We start from the raw sequence: 15,733 nt of genomic DNA, 5'->3' as shown, positions 1-15,733 counted from the left end.
TGACAGCATGCTAATATGTAACTCCCAGAGGGCATCTGAGAGCGCTCTTGTTGATTTTGTAACAGAAAAAGTCAGTTGCCCTCCCATTTCCACCCATTGAGAAGAGAATGAAGCCACAGAAGCTCAATTTCCAAAACTTGTGGAAGAACCGTGCATGAGACAACGTAATCCTGCCTATGATTAACATCTGATGCATATTTAAAACTATATGAGAGTTATCTTCCTGGCTCCCTCAAAAGGAAAAGACAAAAGTCAAAAAAAAAAAAATGTAAAAAAGAAAAAAAGTATTTTAATTTCTCTTTTTTTAAATGGCTGCAGTTACAAATCTCAGACATATTTCACATGGTAGACAGCATTGTTCATTCTGACGGTGGCATCAATTGATTTAGTTATCAGGCAGGTTTTATCACCGATATAACACATTTATGTTTCCCCTGATGCAATTTTTGTCATCAATATATTGATTTATTCCACGTTTGTTGCTCTTGTAAACTACATCAATGAACAATCAGTTTATACACATTTCAGCATTTAAAAATGTATGCACAATGTGTGAGTCTGTGTGCACCTGCGTGTAAAAATATTTAGATGCTCTTGCAACAATTTGTTCTACATGTATGCATATCCAATAAGTTGCACCGTTTTAGGCATATTGAGTTGATATGTCATAAAACATGGTATTTGAAAAGAATAGGGTACCTTTTACCTCTTATAATACGTGTCTATTTGCATAATTTAGTTCCACCACTAATGTTTCGGTGGGGACTGTTTAAGTGCTATTACCTGTAATGCAGAACTATCATTCACATTTTATAAAGTGGGATTTTCCAGGTCCATTAGCAGAAAAAAACCCTTAAAACTCTTGGGAACTGAGCAAAAAAAAGTATATCGTTTCAATCTCAAAATCATGACAGGACAAAGCGTTCAATCTTTTAGTCAAGGCATAATCAAGCAGGTCTGACACAGAGGAGGTTCTGATAAGGAGCCCAAGTGAATGAACGTTTATTTATATGAGTCCATGGGGTTTCTGCGTGGGAGAGGATGTTTGAAGGTGCGCTGAAGTTAGTTTCCACAAAGCTGAACTAAAATTTCAGTCAGGACTGTAAGCTGAAGGTGGACCAGTCACACACAATGCTCCCCAACATTAATTACTCTGTTCAGTCGGTCAAATCCCACAGTAGAGATAAATTTACACGCTTTTTTTAAAAAAAGGCACGGAGAGGTTAAATGCCTGGCTTATTTTGAACTTGACCTCTGTTTTACTTCTGCGCTACAAAAGTTTTTGAAGTTGTGAGTTTGTGTGCTTGTCTCCATATTGTGTCCAGTTGGCAGGAGGTTGTATGCAGCGGATCATCTCTACCCGTCTCCCTCTTGGGGGCTCTCATCACCTCCACCACGCCAGCTCCTCCATCAGGCTCAAGGTCAAGAACACACTCGCATACAGCATCAATGACTACCACAACACCGTTCCTGCTTGTGGTCACCCTTTCCACACCTACTGCTGCACGCCACCTGACCCCCACCCCCCAGGTCTCACCTTAGTTTCCTTTCTCCTGCACTCTCCTTCCCCTGTCCTTCCCAGAATCCACCCTGGCAGGGTGTGATGTATGGTAGAGCATTACTCTTGTCTGCTTTTGGCCCAGTTTTAGATGACTCCATTCCATATTGCTGGTTTGTCAGTCTATCACTCTGCGACTGTGTTTTTAGAAAAAGCACTTCTGTACATGTTGCAATCCAACATGGGCTGCTTTCGAAAAAGCATTTATGTTTAAGAATTCAAAAAGTATAACAATATCTTATTAACACAAAGGCTTGGCTTAATCCGTTACCCTACAAACGTGGTATATTTTGGCTTACCTTTGTTAATGCATGCATGTTCAGAGGCATGCAACAGAGACAGAGGTAAAAACCAGTGCTTTCAAACTTTTATTTTTTTGGGCTGGAAAGAAACAATAGAATCAGAGTGCATTTCTATGAAGTAAGGGAATCACATCTTCAAAAAGTAAATGAAATATGCATCCTCTCTGTGCTCATTACAGATTTATGACGATTGTTAAAAGAAAAGGTGGCGCCTTCTTTCTTACATGTCTGACTTTAAATTCAGACGACACCGCTGTCAAGTGTTGTGCTCCACATTCTATCCAATGGGAGGCTGAGGGGTGAAAGTGTGTCGTCTTGAGCATTCTCTTCAGTGAGAGTCTCAAAGAGAGTTACTTTTAGTGGATAAGAGCGAGCACGAACTCCTCACCTACGGTGGAAGGTGTGCACGCCGTGATCCTTTGATGCATAGTTCATCAATGAAAAAGTTCAGCTCGTTCAGCCACAAGTGTATATGTGATTCAGAGCAACAACACCTGGGAGAATAGATATTTTTGCATTTGGCACAATAAAGGAGGGGAATTACCCCGGCAATGTGACATAGGTGTTGCAGATTTAAAGACAACACACCGTCACTAGTGTTAAAATCACCCCAAAAGCAAAGAAACACTCGGGGAAGACAAGATTATTTCAAAATGAGGTTTTTAGGTTTTAATATCAGTGAAATAAGGATCCAGAAAGGTGTCATTATCTGAAAGTGGGTTGTAATTAACAGCGTTTTCACAGAATCATAGGGTTCTGACCACATTGTGGGGAGCCTGTCTTTTTTTATTGTTCATTTTGCAGCGCAGAAAGAGGTAATTGGCTGGCATGAGCCACCGTGTTACCCTTTTTTTTACCCCACAGCCAGAAGTCCCACAACACAGTAAACACATCGGCACAGCTCGATCCGCAGCTGTCACCTCGCAGCATAGCAGCCCTACAGTGATACAGGGACGTGACACAAAAAAAGACAGGAGCAGCCCTCCATGCTGGAGCTCACTGGACTTCCCCATCACCTTAAAGTGCAAGCACAGGCATGTCCCTTGCAATGAGTTTTGGTTGGGAGCCAAACGTGCAGTGAATGACTAATAACTGAGACGCAGACAAGGGACAGTTACTGTACACAAACCCTGACAGGACGCAAGACAGTGTCCGCCGGACACACGAAGAGCTAACCAGTTAACCAGGAGACAGTGATACACACTAGCAGAGGAGTCCGTGCCACAGCCACACACATGTCCACTTACCACCATCGCTTTTATCCACTCAAAGTGCCAGGAAGCCAACATATCCTCGAGGACATGGTTTTTATCACGGCTTTCCTCCCAGGGGCCTGGTTTAGTGTCCTTGGATAGATTACAGTGAGATTTTCTCTTTACAAGCCACAAACATTGAAAATCTTTTACAATGTGGATGTTTTTCTCAGCAAATCCACAGCAGAGACTGATAATATGATCACAGTTTAAGCCTTGAAATACAGAGAGCAATTTAATTTCTCATTACTCACCTTTGTTTACAGAAATATATATATGAATGCATTCTATATTTTAATGAAAACAGTGTGGCTTTTATTTATCTTTTGGTACATTAAACTTTTGTAAAAAGCCACATAGGTACCCATGTCCTAAACTACCATTAATATCTAAAAATATAATCAATAGCAACAATAGTAGACTGAATGGAAAAATAAGTGACATTTATTTCAAACAACAATGCCTGAAGACAACATTTTTAGGAACAACAAGCTTCTGAAATAGTTTACAGATAATATACCAGATGTTTGTGTGTGGCTAACACGAAAAACAAACAATGCAGTGTGTATTGAAAAGAGAGACAATACGCCTTCCATGCCCCCCTCCTTTCTTTTCTATTTTTCCTGTATTAGCCAAACATGATTAAAATGCAGCTCTTATCCACATCTCTGCTGAAAGCAGAAAAAGAAGACAGAGAGATGGGAAAAACATGAAGAAGAAAAGTCAAAAGCATCTTTTACAGTCTGAAGCTTTTCGTCCTTCACAGCCGGCATAAAGAAAAGAACACAGGCATTCAAAACTATTTTCCTCTTCCAGCCTCTCCTATCCTCTGCAGCCGAACCCCCTCAAGACAACCTGAGAACAACCCCTCTGCATCCCAAGCCCAATGGCCTCCCCCGAAAAAAACATTTCAGTCATGCTTTATTTAGAGCATTGATAGAATTCCCAGTGCTCTCTTTAGTCCAATTACATTACGCCATGTCCTTATCTAGGCAATCGGAGCAGTGCCGTGACTGGGGCTGAGACAGCAGCGCTGGGACTTCAAAAGGTGTTGCACAGTTATAGATATCATTTCTGAAGATGAGTTGCAAAAATTAAACTGCTTCAAACTAATTTCTAATTATTTGGACAAAAAAATGTGATGTATTGACTTGCTTTCAGTTATGTCCTTACCATCCATTCACTTACTATTAATAAACGCCACTGCAGTATTCTGCATTTACAGGAATAAGTGAAATAATAACATGTGCACATATAACAGGAAGGATATGAGTTCCAATCTTAACCCTATGATCAAAAATAGGTAGGAAACTTGTAATTGTTACAAAAAATGACATTTTGGAGGACCCATTATATAAAAAATGATTAACCAAGCTTTATTTTTGATCGAAAAATACATAAGTTTATTTCTTATTTAACCCTTGTGCTATCTTAGATGACCCCACCCTTACATTGACGAAGAGGATTTCATGTTATCCATGGACACCAGTGAAAATCACAAATCATTGAAGAAAAAAGGTTCAGCGCACTGTCTAGTGGGTCTAGATGACCCAGCTCCCAATGTTAAAGTGCCTAGGATAGCACAATGGTTATACATCGTCTGCTGTCACTCAAACTGATGAGCTAGCACTTCCCATTATAATCATCTGACACTGTTTCCTTGCATAAACTGAGATTTAAACTTTTGAGATTTGATGGCCAACAAAACGCTTCTGCAAAGCAGCAAAAACTGATGAAATCATACCAGGTATAAGTTCATAAATAGTTTGAAATGCACACGTTCTGCGACATCTGAAAAACATTGGAGCTTTTGTGTAAAAGAATGAAGCTAAGAAAACATATACTGGAAATTATATAAGCAGCATGACTAATGTGTTAGTTTAGGACCAAAAAGAAAACATGTTGTGGAATTTCCTGCATCTCTTTGTTTACTTTATTTCTCTGCACCACCGTGTAGATTAGTGGGAGGAAATTAAAAAAGCTATATGGAGTATACAGTGAAACGTATGCTTAATTTATGAGTGTTCTGATAAATGCAACCCAACTAGCTGCAAGAAATTTGTAAAAGTAACCAAATCCCTTGCATTTATGAAAGCAAAATAAAAAAGATGACAAATAAGGCATTGAGTCTGGAAAAATAAAATACTCAAATATTAGTGGATTCATTACAACCAAGGGATTTTACCAGCACACATACAGTCTGGTTTGGAGGTGTTGGATAAATATGTTAGACTCGTTAAAGACTGACTCCATTGAAATATTTGTGTTTTTGATGTTTTTAAAATGTTTCTTGAGGCATTTTCTTAAGATAAAGGAAATGCATTGAGAAAATTAACCTTTAAAATTGCATTTCTGAGTATTTCTTTATTCAAATGGTTGTAAATCGGGAGCAGAGAAAACAAACGCTGTTTGAAAAAGAACCTATTTGTTAGGTAGAAAATACGCTGAGTAGGCCAGCTCTGCTCCATTCTGATGGATGCACTTGTGGACAAATAGATCCATGTCTTCCATTTGGCTCAAAACTGTGTGCCTGGATTCCTCCAATACTAGTCGCCATTTTATCTGCGCTGGTAATGTTAGCTTGGAGTTTTTTAGTTTAATAATTGGGAATAGGTCAATTCCAAAAATTCAGTTTGTACATTACAAAATGATACATTTTATCTTAAAATAATCTTTTTTTTTAGCTGTTAGGAGTTAACAGAAAATATATTTTTATCAGGACACAAAAATATTCAGCACAAAAAATAAAGGGAGAACAAAACCATGAAAATAGCTATGAACAAATTTTGTAAATCTTGTTAAAGTTTGAGAAATATGACAAGGTTAAAATGTGTAATAAATGGGGGGAGTGGGTTTTTTGTAAGTACATGTGTGTGAGTGAGATATTGATAGATAGACACATAGGAGAAAGAGAGAGGGGTGTGCCGAGCAGTAAGCCTCTGAGCAGGACATGATTGCAGTGTGTATCTTATCTGTGTCAGGTCCTCCTGAGGCTAGTGGAGCCTAGCTGAGCGGAGCACAAGCGCTTCAGTGACCAGTCAACCGTGTGAGGGTAATCTCCTCACTCCTTCAGTCTGTCTCCCTCATTCACTCTCTCTCCCCCATTTTTCCAGTAAGCCCCCCTCTGGGAGGCAGCTGAGCTGCGCACACACATGTGCAGCATTCACACAAACAGACATTTACACGAACAAACACTCACAGTCATGCGAAGCCTAAAGGTGATTGTGTCCTGCCAGCTCTGGACAGCGAACCCACAGGTGAAAGGAGACATCATTGGCTAGATTACACACTGAAACCCCTGCAGCCTGCAGCTTGTAAATACAGGAATGAGAGGCATGTTCTCACCTTATCGCCCTGTTTAAGTCTAAAGCTGTTTTTTTTTATAGGACATAAACCGTCTTTTCTATAAATGCATCATTTTAAAAGATTTTTAGGCAGAACTAAAACACTTTAAAATGTTTTTTCTGTAAGGAAAGACCGATTCATAATGTGAAAATATTAGCTGCAGAGATAACTAACAGTGACATTTGCAATCAATTCCTGCAAGTATAAAAAAAAAATGATGAATGAACCTGTTATAATGTTAAAAGGTGAAAAAAGATTATTGTAATTGTTGACAGGTGTTTTTTGTAAACTGCATTCATTTGTACTAAATTAATGACTTACTATTCAAAACTTGTGCATAAGTGAGATTTAGGTCAGTGGCAATACCATTTATAAAGAAATTACTTTACTGTGCCTACTGCACAGCATTGTGTTCATGCTCTTTTGGTGTCTAAAAGTTTAATAAACCTTTGTCTTCATTTAGGAGTGCATTAAAATCACAAACACAAACATATATATCAGGGGTCTGCAACCTGATGCTAAAAGAACCATTTGGTCTAGTTTCTTACTGACCAAAACCCAGCAAAATCCACAGAATCACTGTTTAGAAAAATACACTTTACTTTTGTTCCATGTATTTAATGTAGCTTTTTAATATTTGCAATAATGTAAGTGATTTATAAAAGTATTCTAAATTTCTAATAAAGGTATATAATCATTTAAACCCATTTTACTTTTGACATCAGCAGCAGATAGAAGTTCCCTTCAAAATAAAATACAGTATGTGTCAAATAAGATCCTCCTGCTGCAGCAGATTTACTTAAATTAGAAATGCAAGAAAGTCAAACATGCGTTTTCTGTCATTGTGACTTTGGTGCGCCGTCATCCTTTTTCTTCTTTTACTACCGAATACAAACATGACAGCATTAGTTTCAACTTCCTAAAAAATCGATATGTGATTTACGCTTATTCAATGAGAAAACCACTCTCACCATAATTTTTATCGGTTATCTTAAATGGTAAAAATCGAAATATAAATTACAAAGCTTAAAACTTAACTGAAAGAACCAAACTAGTTAAAAGAAGTTAGCCTACACTAGAAACCCATTTTTTTTTACTAAAATCACGACAAAGAATAACAATGGAGCGATGAAAGTGACGCATGTGGCTCCAGAGCCTCAGGTTGCAGGCCCCTGGTATGTACCATATCCAAAATGTTTAGCTTTATAGAGGCTGATTGGATTTTTAAAAACTGTTTAGAGGTTTTACAGGTTTTTTTTAAAGGGAAAAGCCTTTTGATTAGGATCTTTGCAAAGATTTGCAATGTATAGTGGTTTTGTATTTGTAAACCCTAGACTGTGTTACTTGGTCATGACGTTCAAACCTTCTGTTTTGTACCTTGATAACATAATCAAGCAACAGCAAATGCAGTAGGTCAGCAGCACGAACACTAACAAACAGTGGGAAATTAGGGAGGAAGAAAACAGTGAGTAAAAAAAGTCTCCTTTCTTCTTTCCAGAGTCTTGTGCCTGCCTGCCCGCCTGACTTCCCCATCTTAGCTGTCTTCATTAATTAGCGTTGATGCCGGACTTTCATTACAATTAACCGACTAATATCAGCGCCAGCTCAAAAGAAACATGCCTCTCACATCTGCCCAACAATTTGTTAAGTCAAAAACACATGTGACAAGTCGAAGCAAAAAGCCTGCAAGGGGTCCTCCCTGCAATAAAAAACAGGTGCTCAACTTTTTGGCCATGTAATACCCCATTTAGCCTCTGGAGCAAAGGTTATCCCGCTAATAGCTGCCTTGTGGTGCCCTGGGAAGAGCTATGCACATAGTCAGAGTAAACATCTGGTTTGGATTGTACATACTTGCAACATATGCTTCAAGTTCAATTAAAATGAGGCCTTGGCACATTTATTAAAGTTTTTTTTCCTCTGCTCTCCCTCTCGCTGTCTCTCCTCTTCCCACTCTCCCCTATAGGCCTGTGCCATAAAAGAGGCCTCCTTTGACCCGTCCTTCATACTTACTCATACTATCTGGAGCCGTAGTCCACATCCAGTGCTAAAAGATTGATATTCAATGTATTAAAAAATTCTCAGCCTTGAAACTACATTTGTTCTGCACTTAACCAGGTTGGAGGCAGTGCAACGGACAGAGTGAGTCAGACAAAAATAAATGGAAGGCAGGGAAGGAAGCGTTTGAGGAAAAGGTTGAAGGAGAGTGGGAGGGGAGAAGAGATGTAGGCAAAGAAAAAAGAAAAATGCCCCCCTTTCAACCTTCCTACAGCTTAAATGGAATGCTAACAGCTGAGAAGAGCAATAGATCAAAATGTATGAAGCCAGAGTTGGTAAATTGTAGTCTTTGTGGAAGCTGTGCTATCCAGCATCCCAGCCCTGTGTGAACAGAGAGCAAGGCCTTCTTATTTGGAATAATCAGTTTGGAACCAAATCTAACTGAGGCCACATAAGCTGCCTCTGCACCTCATTTCAATATGAAAGTCCAAATTATATTTCATATAATCTACAGCTTTTCAAATGCCTGTACTTTTATTTATTTTTCCTGAGGGAAGGGACGAAATGCAATGAAGAAGGACACATGTAAAGAAGGAGCAAAAAAAGGTTCAAGGTTGTCTTGTGAATATCTTTAGTCAGTGCCTGCCTCTCCTGTGCATTACAGAAGTGCAACTTCACAGCCACAAAACTTTACTTCTGCATCACGGTGGGAGAGGATGTAATGCCCCATATCTATGTGTGCTCATCACCAAGCTGGCTTCCAGCCTGACTGATTGCTTGACTGGCAGACTTAATAGTGGAATGAATGTTTGACCATCTGCACAATAAATGTGGTTATTAACCCTTTTTCTGCAGTTCCCAATGCAAACCCTTGTGGCGCAAATGCTGTTGCAGGCAAGTCTCCAACTGCTCAAAGAAATTCAAAAAAATGTTTTAAACACATAGCAGCCCAAATACCCCATCCTACAGTCTGAATGTACTTCATCGCATGGTTTAGTAATGTTCAAGATGCAAAGTTACTGAGCTGTTTCCCTTAGAGTCCTGAAACTTTTAATGTCAGACAGTAAATTGCAGATATTTAAAATTGAATCACAGAAGAAAAAGACGTGCAGCACAGTGGGTGGATAGAGCGCTAGATCATTTCAATTACCCCTCCCATGTGTGGCATCGGAAAGGCACTACTACCCTGTTCAGTGGCGTTTGTTTCAGTAGTTGTTCCTGCGGTGTAAACGAGCGGAGGCAGTAAAGCAGCCACCTGTTGTTACCTGATAGTGTCTGGACAAGCCCAGATGCTGTTTTACTGGGACATAAAGGGGCAGTGAATGAACCTAAATAGCTAACTAAGCGCTTTATATGGGGGGAATGTTCCCAGGAAGAACGGCGTGAAGCACAAACAGAAGTCAAATATAGTGGTTTGTAAGAAGGAAAATATTAGAAAGGTGCATCAAATGCATTTGAAATGCATTAAATGAAACAAATACTGCATTTTGGGGATGTGCAGTGTGTTTACCAGCAGAAATAACTTTTAAAAAAAGGTTAAAAGGTTGTACCATCTGTGAACATGTGTTTGTGCCCCAGGCGGTGACAAGGGGAGGAAAAGATGGAGTCATTTCTCTAGTCTGTTTTCGGTCTGTGAAACAGTGTCAGCCCTTCCTGAGGCAATATGTGTGTATATGTGTGTGCATCCCAGACATGAGACATAATTACCTTGTCATCTTTGTCAAACTCCTCATCCTCATCCTCCAGCAGGTCCTCTACTACTTGCTGTAGCAGAGAAAGAAGAAGAAGAAGAAGAAAAAACAAGAAAGAGAAAAAAAATGTTTGTGCGTTAGATAAACACGAGATAACATAGGGTTAACATCATCAGAAAAGCAAAAGAGTCACATTAAAGCAGATTGGTTCTGCTTATGTTTGGCTGCAGTTTGTTAATGAGCGTGGAGAGCATGCAGATAGCTCATCTCATAATATGTCATGAGCTTCAAAAGAGTCCTGAAGAAGAATTTTAATTTTAGACACATTCTGTTGTTCAAGTATGTTGACACTTCTGAAAGTGCAAGCAAATGCTGGCGCTTTGAATTTCAGTGAGCTGAGGATTAAATTCCATTCAACCAGTCAAATGACTTTTTGACAAAAACAGTGGAGTTTAACACTGGTCACAGGGACCAGACGACAGCCTTTTTTTTGATTCTGCGCCGTATCCTCTGACCTCCCTGACCTGTGCCTCCACTTTCTGTCCTCTCACCTGTTTGTTATTTCTCCCAAAGGTGATGCTTTGTGGGAGAGAGACAGAAAAGAGCCTTAAGCTCAAAGAGAAAGGCACAAAGAAAGGCAACTATTTGCTTCAGTGGTGCACAACCGATGAAAACGGAGCTGGTGTTACTGCTGGAGCCACGAGACACCAAGAGGCATACTGTATGGCACAAAAGAAATAGTGCCTGGCAGAGCCACCCTGCAGTAGCACATTAAAAGTGTAGTTTTTACAATTTACATCAACAGAAAGAGGAATGCCAATAAAGCGCATGCATCAGAATGAAGCGAAGCAGGGAACTGGTGGCACTCTTGTTGCAGCTGCTACGTCACACCTACAGGCTTTTTCCAACTGCATTTTTTCGTGTGCTTCTGATACACAATGATTTGAATAAAGAAATAGACTTTATATATATCTTTATACATGTCCTCCATTATGAGGAAAATGCCCCGAGAACATGTTAAAAAACACCAAAAACATCAAATCAAAAAGTAAAATCTGAACAAATCATTACTACAAGGTCAGAATACTGCTTCTCGCTTAAAAAAGACAAACATCCGTTTAATAAGCAATACAGCTGTCAACCTCATTTTACATTCCCCTGGAAGCAACTCCCAGTAAATCTTTATTGGTCCCTTATTTGAGAACCAACCTTCACCCACAGAACGACACAAACTAGTTTTGGAGAAATCCAAAAATCATTACTCAACAAGACAATAGCTTTTGTGCTTTTTTTGTTTTTCACTGGAATAAGGGGGGGGAACTATGTGCCGGCTGACATAAGCCTCTTATGTAAATGCAGCTTCCCACACAAACAAAGAGGAGTTCAGAACAGCAGAGTTGAGAGGGTAAAATCAATAGTGTGTGTACTTGTGTGTGCCGCCTCTATCAATAGCTCCGAATCACTTGGGTAAAGTGTTGTTTGTGGATGCACTCTCCACATTTTAACCGACCGCATCACAATCGGTTATTCCCGGTTCGCAGTGACTCCATCAACGTCTAGACAAATAAGCTTGACAGTTCACGATTGACAATCTTTTTATTGATACAGAATACATCCAGCAGCAGATTGAACAAACACCGGAGAGGGAATTCTTGCACTCAACAAATGCAAAAGATGTTTACACGATACTGTAAAACAAAAGCCGTCTGGCATCTCCAAAACAAATGAACTGTTTAAAAAGACATCATGGTTCCTCTCAAATCCTTTAACCCATGCCAAGTCACAAGCATAATAGAGTCCTCCACACAGAGTCTTTACTAGGGCACGGCTGGCACAAGCTGCAAACTTTAAACAATAGGAATGAGCATAAGCTGGCTGGAGAAGCATGACCTACAGAGACAGAGAGAGTGATAGAGTCGTTTGTCTGCCTCTGCTCTCTGCTCTGCTCTTGCCTCTGGTTACAGAGAGCAGTCATGTTTCCTGCAAAGAGACACAGTGTAAAATTAATAAATAAAGCGACATGGAACATATCATCTGCCCTGAAGATTGCCACGGCTAAATGCACACACTGAAGCTACTGTCTCTCTAAGAGAGGATATAAATTACCTTCAGCGCAGCCAATGAATTTCAAACGTCTCTCTTTCCTCCTCTCCTTCTGCCTCCATTTGTCCCATTCTTTCCTCTTTCTAAGACCTTTTTGGTGCATGATATCATTTGTCTGCTTATCGCCCTATTATCTTGTTGTTTGAATAACTATCATTACACCGCCGCAGCATCAAAGCCATGCTGTCGACGGGATCAGGCTCACATAGCCCGCAGAGCCGTTCCTGTCAGTTCCATATAGGTGGGGGATTAACGTATTCAGACCCATTCAAAATCAAATAACACAGGGATAATGCAGGCTACTTTTACAGATTACACTGTGCCCTCTAAATACATACAGGAGATGGTGATAACATAAACTGCATAAAGAATGCACATGGAGATGGTGACATTGAGAGTTCACATGGTTTTGAAAGCATGCATGCATCTGGTTAGCCCTAACTCAAACGTGCCTCCTCCCATCATAACTTCTGCAGGAAGACTGACATTTTTTCTCTTTAATTTTTGTATAGTTTTTAAGCTGTTAGATATGACTGAGCAGGTTTTTTCTTGAGTATCTGTGGCAGCTCCTCAGAAACAAGACTAATGAACTAGTGCAGCAGTTGAGTAAAACCACTAAAAAGCTGGTTTAATACCGTTTTGCTCTTGAGAAAACCTTCGATGGCCATTAGCTTATTACACTTGATGCTTGACACTTCTTGAAAATGTTTTACTGATAATTCGTGGCTTTGGTGTTGAGTCAGACATAAACTCAGAAACAAAATGCATTTACCACAATTAACAGTTTCTGATGTTATAAACAAAAGGAACATTTTTCATTTTTCTTTTATTTTTTAAGGAGGTTCTGCATTCCCACAGCCTCCTTAGTGTGTCTTCAATGATAGACGTGAGCTTCTTGACTTAAATTAATGAGTCATGTAGTGGCCCTGACCCTTGCAATTTTACTTTCAGTTTAAGAAATTGTCATCCATCAAGACAGGAATTAGCCAGCCTAAACACTGGGCTTTTTTCCCTTCTTTTTATGTCTGTCTGACTATTTCTTCATCTTTCTGTTGGTCAGTCCTTGCGTTTTTATTTTATCTTAGAAATTTTTTTTTTTTTACTTGTTCATCTTTTAAATATTGTGGTTTTATTTGTTTATTCATTTACCTTTTTATTTTTATTTTATTTCTTATGCTAATTGTGGATTTTTGCAGGCCATTACATTGGGGGGGGGGGCATCAGGAATGCTGTATCATGCCTGATGTCCGTTGTCATGGATGGATAGATGGATGGATGGATGGATGTGCAGGTTTAAATGACTGTGCTATGGCTACACCCGACTGAACATATAATTGATCCAAATAGAATATTAAGTTAACTATCACACGAAAAAAACTTTATATAAATATATAATGTTCGTAAGTGTTTTGATTAAAAATTGGATTAAAAAAAGGGAAGAAGAGAGTTTTTGTTTTACAGGCCAAACCTAAAGAATCCGACTCAATCGAGAACCAACCTTCATTCCACAGAGGAAATACAAGTCTACAGTCTTAACTACCAGCATCATTCTAACCCTCCCACCTAAATGCCTCTTAACTCAGCCCTCTTTCTCCCCGGCTGGAGTGAATTCCACCATTCCCCCTCCTCACCTTCGCAATGACAGCCACAGGGGGAATTGATTCCTAGGCAGACATCCAGGTGAACATGAAGATATACTTTTTCCCCTCTTTTTTCTCCCATTCCTCTATCGCTCCCTCCCTTCGTTCTCCTGCTGTTTTCCCTCTTTGATACGTGAGGGGGTTTAACCTCTCCAGCTGCTGAGGTTTGGCAGAGTGGCTGGCTGGGGGATCTCAAGGCCCTACTTGGTATGCACTGTCCATGAGTGTGTGTCTGTGTGTGTATGTTGCAGACTGAGGGAGAGCTGTGTGTCTGATAAGGCTGAGCCAGACTGACCCACACAGACCCTTCACAAGCTGTCAAAGCTGTGGCCCTCAGAGGGGGGCCTTTCCATCTGCACTGCCCAAGCCAGGGCTCACCCAGTAGGGGGGCTAGATAGGGTTGAAGCCAGGGTGCTATCAGAGCCGGAAGCTGGTGGTGGGGGGTAAAAAGGGCAGCTGTATATTAACACATTTTTTCCGGAATTTGTAAAGATGGAGTTTAATGTTACTAAGTAAGACTTTTACATTTTTCTTTTGATGATGAATGTTCACACAGAAATTAGGCAGGTTTTCCACATTTTCCTAAAGGCTCCCTCAGCACAAATGAGTGAAAGTCAATAAAATGAGATGTTTGTTTATGTCAGACACTCTTGTCCTCTTCTTCTGGCTTGAGTGCTAAACTGATGTCCAATCTACTCAGCGCAACTGCACACATCTGCCAACCAGACTTCAGTTCAAGGTTCAAACTGAAACGCAGGCAAACAGCTACAGTGGATGTGGCTTACAGAAGAAAACAATAACAAACCCTGAAGTGTCACTGCTGTTTACAAAGTGCGCAGATGCTTGCAAAGGTTCATTGCGATGAAGGAAGTTACAGAAAAATGGGGGGAGGGGGGCAAGGTGATGAAAAAGGAAACCGGGAGGATGGTGCATCAGCCTCCCTGATGCTCCCGTCCTGCTTCAAACTATGCCCGATGCTTGTCTTTCTGCCTGCCAGCCTGCTATCCTAGCTGCCAGTTTAGCAGAGACAGAGAGGCGGTGAATGGAGCAGAGATGAGCGGCGCTGATGCCGGGGCGGCACGGGGGAAATCAGCGGGGCACAGGAGCTCCCAGTTAAAAGTGACATGACCTTTTGATTTTGTCACCTGTCACCAACTGCCATGTCTGACTCTGCACTGAGGAGTGCCTGCCATCCACAGCTGCTTTCCTCTGCCTCTGTCTTGCCGTCACTCCGTCTCTAAGAATGCCTCTCTGTCTTTTTCTGTCTCCTGCGCCCACTCCATCTTCCTTTCTCATTCTCCTTGTCTTTCCCGAGTTGCGTTCTTATGGGGAAAAGTGGAGGTGTGACTTTCTGTAGGAGATGTGGTATAATAGGCAGTGTTTCCTCTTTTTCTTTCAGTTTTCCTGATATTTACTCCTCTCTACCTGCATTCTCCAAGGCCTTTAATGAGGGCAGATGTCAAGACTGTGTGTTCTGAGATACAGTAAAGGCTTAGGAGATGTACAATATGGGAGAAAATAAAAAATATAAAGATAGTGATTAAGTTAGGTTCTAAAAGAGTTCAGATATTTAAGAACAATCTGACAATTTTACAGCCCAAATAAATATAGATTTACTTTTATAAATCAATGAACACAGCCAAAAGGAAACCCATCACAAGGTAAATCAGAATTATGTTTTTATAGAGATGCTAACTTCTAAAATGGGTGAAAATTATTCAGCTTTCTTGCCAGTGTAAGCACGTCTCTTAGTGTGAAGTATCTTCAGCCCATTACGGTCTACTCTTCCGTAATGGGTTGGTGGATCCATTGGGTGAATCAATGTAATGGTCTAAAGCACGGGATA

General features: G+C 40.2%; 1 protein-coding gene across 8 annotated transcripts in view; it reads right to left on the bottom strand.

Moving 5' to 3' along the window:
- The window catches only part of mctp1a (multiple C2 domains, transmembrane 1a), a 140,344-nt gene that overhangs the window by 11,956 nt on the left and 112,655 nt on the right, over positions 1–15,733 (bottom strand). For 4 of the 8 annotated variants that reach the window (XM_020706012.3, XM_020706013.3, XM_078952869.1 and 1 more), the window contains 2 exons: positions 10,161–10,217; positions 3,108–3,206 (listed from right to left, as the gene is read on the bottom strand). In XM_020706012.3, the coding sequence (XP_020561671.1) occupies positions 3,108–3,206; positions 10,161–10,217 (156 nt within the window). The remainder of the gene's footprint in view (positions 1–3,107; positions 3,207–10,160; positions 10,218–15,733) is intronic. The other 4 variants (XM_078952866.1, XM_004072648.5, XM_078952867.1 and 1 more) reach the window with 1 other exon arrangement.

This window comes from Oryzias latipes, chromosome 9 (genome assembly GCF_053564925.1).
Source record: "Oryzias latipes strain Hd-rR chromosome 9, Olatipes_Hd-rR_3.1".
Lineage (NCBI taxonomy): Eukaryota > Metazoa > Chordata > Actinopteri > Beloniformes > Adrianichthyidae > Oryzias > Oryzias latipes.
Note: the sequence above shows the minus strand (reverse complement) of the source record. Positions and strands in the feature narration are given on the sequence as shown.